Consider the following 8878-nt stretch of genomic DNA (forward strand, 5'->3'; position numbering starts at 1 on the left):
TCAGACCATTAAAAGCAATACTAGACCTCAAGTTGGAAAAAGTCCATTTTATGCCTCGGATAGCACCGTGGACATCTATCGACCCACTTCTTGCCATGGTACGCACCAGCAACACTTTCATCACTAGCGAAATAATGTTGGGCGTGGCAACCACGGAAAGTTATGCAGATTTCAACGCCAACGACATTCAATACGGTTTCGAAGAGGATCAAAGAAATCGCATACTACGAACGTACGTTCGGAATAGTTACGTGTATCATTTGAACGAAATATTCAGTGCCGTGCGTAACGAGTATACGGATTGGGACAAACCGATTCCTCATCCGATTAATCTACGTGATTCGGTGATTGAGGGATTGAGTGATGGACATACAGTCGCGCCGGCAATTAAAGTGGCCTATTTACACGCAAGGAGGGGGGCAAAAACCTATTTTTTTCACTTTGGCTACCAGAGTAAGGACAGTGGTTACCCACAGGTGAGTGACAGATAATTTAGATAAATGTTCAAGTGTTACTACTAAAATTAAGAAATAATTTACGAAGGTAGTTTAATAGGCTTATACTATACAGGTGTGGTAAAAGAAAAACCGACCATAACAAAACCGTGTAACTGACAGAGAAACATGTATAATTGCATGAACGAGGCAGAGACAGAAAACCTAATCAAAAATCTAGCAAGCGAAAACTTCGAGGCAATGATGCCAAATGCTTACCTGAATTCATCTACTGGATTAGTTACAAAATTTTATGATTGGCCTATTGGAGAATTTCTATTTATTTCGATGAATGTTTAGTGTTTGGCCCATATTGCAACATTTTGGAAATATATCCCGACCCCGACAATACTCATATCAACATAGGCGATCAGATTGTTGAGATTGTCAAAGAATACGTTTATTTAGGTCATATAATCAAAATAGAGGAAAAGGAAATCAAACAGCGGAGATAACTAGACAACCATGTCAAGGAAACATCCAAATCTAATTCTTTGCTCATTCGATGAACAAAACAGCACATTTCATCATCTTGAATCACCATGGAAGTTGCTGATTCAGATTTCCATGTCTCAAAACTTTGCTTAGTGTAAACCTTATAGTCAAGCAATATTGGAATTATACGTTCCTCACACATCTCCAGGACTTCGTCCAGGACCTCAGTAATAACATTTTGATTACTCCCTGAGATTATTTGGTATAGTTTTTGCCAAACGGGCAAATACTAAGTAAAAACACTACCACCTGAATTTTAAAAGCGCATTAGATAATATTAAAGACTTTTTTTCTCAGATTGTTGTTTTGGTTCGTCTAACCTATCCTAAGCTTGATTTCGGTAAACCTAGACTCTATACTAAAGAACTCTGACATCCCAATGAACTTGAAATGAGAGGTCTATGATAGATGCATTCTGCCGGTGACAACGTACGGATTGGAGACAACAACACTGACTAGACAAAGTGCTGATCGCTTGAGAGTGGCTCAGAGAGTTATAAAACGTGCTATGTTGGAGATTTCCCTTAGAAATAGAGTGAGAAATCAAGAAATTAGAAGAAGAACCAGAGTTACAGAAGTAATATCACGAATGGCCGAATTAAAGTTGAGCTAGGTAGGGCATGTTGCACGCATAAAAAATGGACCATCTGGGTTGTACTTTGGCGACTCAGAGAAACAACTGGAAGTAGAAGTAAGCAGCAAAGACGCTGAGTAGATGATATCAAGGAAGAAGTAGGTTAACTAGTTATAATAATCTAGAATTCAGTATAAGCTGACCGTGTTTAAATTTAACATTGTATGCATGTATGAATGTATTTTCATACATCTTCTCAATTTTTCTTCGATACAAAAGTCAAAATAGAACGTGTTAGAACCAACCATTATTACATTTAGTACATTAGCGACATTTTTTACATTAATGATCTTATCTACGTGTGTATGTACTTAAATTCAGAATTCATGTAATTGCCCATCCCTGTAAATAACCTATAACTTTTTATTTTCTGCATTCTGATATGTATATGGTTATAAAACGTTAACGTTAAAAAAATAACGCTCATTTTCCTAAAATCATATTTTTTTAACAATTTATTAATTACAGAGATTGGGCAGCGTTCGTGGTGAACATTTAAGCTACCTTCTAGGTCAACCTTTAGTAGAAGGCATGCCAAACTTTCCTCAAAACTACTCAAAACAGGATATGGGCGTGTCCGAGGCTCTACTAATTTTCGTCAGTAATTTTGCAAAAACCGGCGATCCGAATCAGCCAGGATTCCACAAAGAAGTACCCGATTACGGCACGCCAATGGAAAAGACCCGGTATCGTGGTCTAATTTGGGATCCTTACGAAACCGGGACTCAATATTATTTGAGCTTGAGTAAGTGCGTTTTGTTCTATATTGATAATAGAGTTCAGTTTAGCGCCATTTTAAAGCGATTATCTTAAATCTTATAAGTAGGACTGAATCAGTCATGTGGAATTCTGATAAACAGGATTGAAATGATTATTGCTGAGTGACTATTTAGAGCTACACATAGTATTCTAACATTTGGTTAATAGCTATTTATGGTATGCGTGTTAAAAGTGCATTTTTTGAGCACGCAAAATGAAAGTTTACAGGACGAGCAAATGGAAATACAATTTCAATTAAAAAATTTTTAAAATAGATTTTCCTAAAAAAATATTTACCTCAAGAATAAAGTTGACGTGTCCGAGAGTTTCTCGAAATAATCTGAAGGGTTCCTAAAGACGTAATAAATTACCAAGTACCTAGTGTTTACAGCTCCATGGAGCCAAATTTGACAGTTTTGTCGTTAAGGAACAATTTTACACTTTAATTACGTTACGTGACAGATGTTATAACTGTCGAATCCCGTTCACCAGTGACCTGAAACTATAAAATTATAATTAGTTGCTAATTTGAGAAATTACACTGGAAGTTGTGTCCAAAGCTTTACGAAGCCAAATTTTACAGTTCGGCAGTTAAGGAACACTTTCAAACTTTGCTTGCGTCACGTGACAGCTGTCATAACTATCAAAACTTCCTCCACCAGTAAACTGAAAGTGTAAAAGGCCAAATAGAACTGTGTTTTGTTAAGAAATTTATCGGTAAATTACTGAGAATTTAAGAATAAATATACAAAATTCTGAGAACATTTGTAAAAAAAAATCTCGGTCATTTACTGTTTTCCGTAAATTCTTCGTGGAGAAACTTATCTTTGGCTATCTCTAATTACTACTACTGTCTATGCTGCAGACCAGGAAGCAAATTTTAAGAACTTTCAAATAATGTTTGAGTTTAACAGTAAAAACTTTAAATTTTTTAGACATTTAAGATACTAACTTATTTTTGTAAATCTTCCTACTTTTACCAGTATTGGGTGCAACAATTCCATACCTCACAAATTCCGCTCGGTCATCCGATTCAATCATCGATAAACCGGAAATCAGTTTCCGTTTTCCTTACATATTAAAAGGACGGGATTACTGCTCGGTCCATTTCAGATCCTCAGATGTCGAATGACCTCTTGACGTTTCCGGGTGGAAATTAATTATCGACCCGGAAAAAGAATCATTATCTCGAGCAAATCCGAGATTTAATATCGCCGCCGACCGAGATTAGACAAGACAGCAAATAGCTTCTTTTTTTGTCCCATTTTTAGTTGGTTTCTGTTTGCAGCCCAAAAACCCAAGATAAGAAGTCACTACCGCGGTCACAAGATGGCTCTCTGGTTGAATTTGATTCCGCAACTGCATCAGCCCGGCAATGACGAAGTCACGATGCGACATCATCATTTTTTCGAAAAGGAGTCCCATTACTATGCAGGTTTTTATATGTTTTTTTTCTATCGCAGTTTAATAATATGCTTATTAATCACTAGTTTTGAATAGATAACAACACCAATAAGTAATGATTAATTAGTTCAGCGGCCGCCACCGATAAGCAAAAATCAACGTACAAATGGAGTGACGTAACAATATGATTTGTCAAGTTTAAAATATTTAGGCCCTGTTGTACAAATACAGTTCAAAAATCGGTTCAGTTGAACTGCGACTGGTAGTTGAACTTTATCATATAGAATGCATTGCTGTCAAAGTGACGTTCCTGACTTGAAACAGGTTTAAAGACTGAACCACTGTTGTACAACTGGCAACTAAACTTTGATTTACTTTTTTGTTACATTGTTACGTCATTTCAATTTATTGTGATTTTTGCTATAGCCGTCAAATTCTCTAGTACTAAACCGAACAATAGTATGTGACGACTATTGTCACGTTGACAGCAGATGCTATTTTAAGCCGCATTTGTTTTCACGCTCCATCAAGCGAGTGAATTTTCTGCCATTTTCTGTTTGACAAATACCCGGATTTTTTCTAAATATTTTCCTGTAAGGTCCTAGTTTTTAGGTTTAATTTAGTGCCTTCAGTGAAAATTTCAGGTTCCTAGCTGCCCAAATACCCAAATTATGGGTCAAATTGTGTTTCATGTTAATTGAATGTGTTTTCTGCTATTTTCTGTTTAGTTATTCTAGTTTAACAAAAACAAAAAAATTTTTCAGTACGGCCCTGGTTTTGAAGTTCAATTTACTAGCCATAGGCCGCATTCGTTTTCAAGCTTCATGGAGCGAGCAGAGCGTTTTTGACGTCACGATTTTAGGAAAATCGTAGTTTGACAGTTGGTCAAATGGTTATTGTGACGTCAAAAACTCTCTGCTCGTTCCATGGAGCGTGAAAACGAATGCGGCCCCAGTGGAAGTTTCAGGTCCGTAACTGCCCAAATGCCTAAATTATGAGTCAAATTATTGTATTTCAAGTTAGTTGAGTGCGTTTTCTGCCATTTCCTGTTTTGGTTATAACGAAAACCAGGAATTTTTCTAAAAATGTTTGTAAGCAGAGCGAATGTGACGTCACGATGACGTAATTTGGCAAAATCATAATTTGACCAATTGTCAAATTACGTCAACGTGACGTCACATTTACTCTGCTTATTCCATGGTTCGTGAAAAACGAATGCGGCCATTTACTTTCGTTGTGAATGCTTACCACAGAGAGTCGTGAAGAATGTATAGTATTCTGCTCGCATGTAATGGCTATTACTAGATGATTTTCTCGACTCGAAACTTTATCTTCATGATTAATTGCTATTTTTACATGCTCGTTGAATAATATACTATTTTCTACGACTGTTTACTATTATGTTTATTATTCACTAGTTTTGAATAGATAATAATACCCATTACCTACCTACGGCTATTACTCACGGGTTCAGTCCACTCACGGGCACCATCAGGAGCAAAAATCAAAGTAAAATGCATTGACGGAACAATGTAATAGAAACATAAATGTTTTGAATATGACGTTTGTAAACTTTTGTTTCTTTATTTTTGTTTTATCCTGTAATAAAAAGTTTTTTTGGTGATAGTTTAATTACTAAATCCTGTGTCAAGATTTCGGGTCAAAAGCTCAACGTCAGGTAGCTGACACATTTATACATTATGTTGATCCAAATTATAGCAAAGTTTGAATTAAATCCATTAGATAATTACGAAACACGTAGAACTCCCTTAACCAACTTTGTCAGCAATTAATACTCACTCTCTATAATAGCTTGCCAATTTTCCGCTTTGTTCCAAGTTGGAAATTAAATTATGTTAAGTCAAGATTTTGTCTTGTTAATTAACTTTGATGTGCGAGTTTTAGGCGCGGTCAGGTCAGAATCTTATGCCAGACCACCTGCCAGGATTTATCCAGGATCAATGACCGGTTTCCAAATGATTGCAGTTGCAAACAGCAAAACCACAACCGAATGTTTGACTATTGGCAGTTTAACTAATAGCATATTGGAGGTTGTAGGGGGTAATGTTACAGTAACAGGTAGGTTAGGTTAAGCAGAAACTGCATCAATTTACCTTTAGTCCTAAGTTGGTGCGGAGGTGAAAAAGAAATCTTGCTAACTTATGCTGTTATCATAAACAGCAAACTGGTAAATAGGTATATTCTGGGTCGCATAAATGAATTTAAGTATCTGGCATCATCGTATGCACATAATTATTTCTTTGAAGAAATATTTATATGAGAATTCCATGTTGTGGTATTTCCATAAGCCTATGCAAACCAATTTTCAATGTTCTGGCAGGTTTTTCTTCAGTTACCAGATTGCTTATGAGAACAGGCCTAATATTTTCCACAGTATCATTATTATTATCATTAGTTTTGGGAAAAAAATTATTTAACAAAGACACGGTTATAAAAGAAAACGATGAAAATCGGTTAAACAGAACAGAGATTAGTAACTTGGTTCAAAACTTAAACTCTTTTTTTTATTTTTTAGAAAGCGAGTCTACCCAAAATCTCAATATTTTCAAGCATTGGTACAGTTTCCCTATGCTGGGACTTTGTTTGATTATAGGATTTGTGTTAGTACTGCTGAACATTATAGCATTTACCGGCATTTACTTCCAGGTAAGTACTTGTGCTTTAGGGTTCGTGGAATCAACATAAAATATGTGTAGAATTTGTCGTAGAATTTAAAAATTAAATAACATACAGGGTGATCCATATAAAATAACAAACCTACTTCAAGTATAACCGAAAGTGCTTCTACCTGGATTATTTCCTTCCTATCAATTTTGACCAATCGCTATCAAGAATTAGTATAACAAATGTAAATTTTAAGTGGAAAACTCACTTAACAACTGTCAAGTTAGCTGTCAGCAGTTTTTCCGGAAAAAAATTCAAAAAAATTTCACACTCCTCACAGCAACTTAAAGAATAGTTAGTGTTACCCTTTCTAGCTTGAAAGTTATTGTTCTTATTAATTATTGCTCTTATTGTTTTAATTAAAATAAAATGTTTATTTAACTCAGGAAATAATCTTACCAAATATCCCTTCTGCATCTAATTTTTCCTGTGGAAAAATTGGAATACTCGTTTCTAAGTAATTTGTTTTAACAAATAGCATGAGCGAGAGTGGTTTTAAAAATCATCCGAGTCGAAGACGACAAATTACTTAGAAACTCGTTTTTCCAAATTTTTCCGGAAAAATTAAATGCACTAGGGATATTACCCCCGAAAATATTTTATATAAACGACCCCCATTGACTTTGGTCGCCAACCAAATTTTCAGATTTTTCTTATTTGTACTTTTTCCATATTCGATTGATGCAGTTTAAGGAGTAGAAACTTGTATATTTTCCAAAATGAAAATTTAAAAGTAAAAGCACGTGACTAACTTTAGATACAAGATAAAATACTTCTTGGAAAAGTACTAATGGTATTCAAAAAATTAAATAAATGGTTCCAAATACAAATTGACATTTTTTTTTCAAACAAATAAAACACATTGCTAATTAGTGGAAATTAAAATTAATGTAGTTTCAATCTGATTTAGATCAGTTTTGAATGGCGAAAAGATGAAAGACGTCAAAACGCCTCCCTCAATCACCCTTCGAATCCTACAGAGACAACGGTTAATGAGGAGCCACGTGACGATTTCGAGGAAGTTTTCTCCTCTTACTATACAGTAAGACTGGCAATAGTTTTATAAGATTTTAACTGAGAGTGTTTCTTGAATTAGTTATCTGTAACTTCACCCTTAAACTATAAGAAAACATCACAAACTAAAAAGCCCCGGAAAAAAATGGTGCAAATCCAAGAAGTGCCTTTGCAAAGTTTTACATTTGGAATGCCATGCAAAAGTCACACGAATCATGATGACGGGAAAAATGGTGATGAAACGATGACACTCGATTTGGTTAGTGTTCGGTTGTAACCCTACTTTTCGGTGTCTGTTTTCAAAATTGGTAAGTAACAAAGACTATTACTACAACATTTAGACAATATGTAGTTTAGAAGGCGTCAGTTGATCTTTAAAAACCATAAAATGGAATTCAGAAATATTACTTGTATTTCAGAAGTGGTACTATTAATTTTAGAAGTTTACATTGATTTTCTGAAAAAATGAGACCTGACAATAAATCAAGACGATCGGTTGAAAAATTACAATTTACTGCAGTTGTCTTTTTTTTGTTTTGTAACTATTTGTATTTAACAAAAACGCTTTTTAAGCTTATAATTCCCTAAATGCCGCTGTAAAAAATCTGAAAATTTTCATGTTTATACTAGTGTTTCAGTACTACAATACCTGAAAAAAATCAAAACAATCGGTGAAAAAATGACGCAATTTTGCGGCAGTTCGAAGAAAACCACTTTCATAGCGATACAGGCAAAGAGTTTTCTAACTTTTTATATTTTAAGCTTAGCAATAATTTTTGAAAAAATTCAGGAATAAACTAAATATTCTAAATTCCCACTGACCTAGACAAGTAACAAATCTGAAATTCAGACTTGCACTTTCTAAAATCAAACTTATACAATCATTCATTACAATCGTTTTTTTTTTCTGATACTAAAATCTGAATGATTGCTAAAGAATTTCCATCGTAAAAGAAAGGTCTCAGACGACCTTTCTTCCTTATTGCAAGGGGCCTTTTCAATTATCCGGAAGGTTTTCCAGAGGGTTCTTGCCTGAAGGGAATGTTTACGGGACCGAGAGAGGGTGTGTTGCCCTTTGTATCGCGGCTTATTATTTGTAAACCGTGCCAGTAAAAGCCCTTATACTACAATATGATGGGATTTATATTGTGTCGAAAACGAAGCGTCAGGTGTTTCGAGCCCTTAAAGGGCTTACACATCGTTTTCACATTCTTTGTTGGGAACGTTAATTTCAAAATACAGAAGAAAATTGCTCAAGACATTTTGTCTTGCATCTTTAAGAGTTTTCAGTTGGTTTTTTCAACTGAGCCAGGGGAAATAATGATCCAAAAAGGTGCTTTCCAAGAAAAGACCACATTGACTTGTAAAACCCTATTCAGAAAACTTTACTGAA

The 8878-nt window shown here is 35.0% G+C and overlaps 1 protein-coding gene across 2 annotated transcripts in view; it reads left to right on the forward strand.

Annotated features, from left to right (window-relative positions):
• LOC145724074 (neuroligin-1-like) overlaps window positions 1-8878 on the forward strand; it is a 33801-nt gene that overhangs the window by 24239 nt on the left and 684 nt on the right. For both annotated transcript variants that reach the window (XM_081972164.1, XM_081972165.1), the window contains exons 7-13: window positions 5-476; window positions 2092-2368; window positions 3671-3817; window positions 5692-5865; window positions 6323-6453; window positions 7382-7513; window positions 7568-7793. In XM_081972164.1, the coding sequence (XP_081828290.1) occupies window positions 5-476; window positions 2092-2368; window positions 3671-3817; window positions 5692-5865; window positions 6323-6453; window positions 7382-7513; window positions 7568-7762 (1528 nt within the window). In that variant the 3' untranslated portion in view covers window positions 7763-7793. The remainder of the gene's footprint in view (window positions 1-4; window positions 477-2091; window positions 2369-3670; window positions 3818-5691; window positions 5866-6322; window positions 6454-7381; window positions 7514-7567; window positions 7794-8878) is intronic.

Source organism: Ips typographus, linkage group LG2, assembly GCF_016097725.1.
Source record: "Ips typographus isolate SLU linkage group LG2, UJ_Ityp_2.0, whole genome shotgun sequence".
Classification (NCBI taxonomy): domain Eukaryota; kingdom Metazoa; phylum Arthropoda; class Insecta; order Coleoptera; family Curculionidae; genus Ips; species Ips typographus.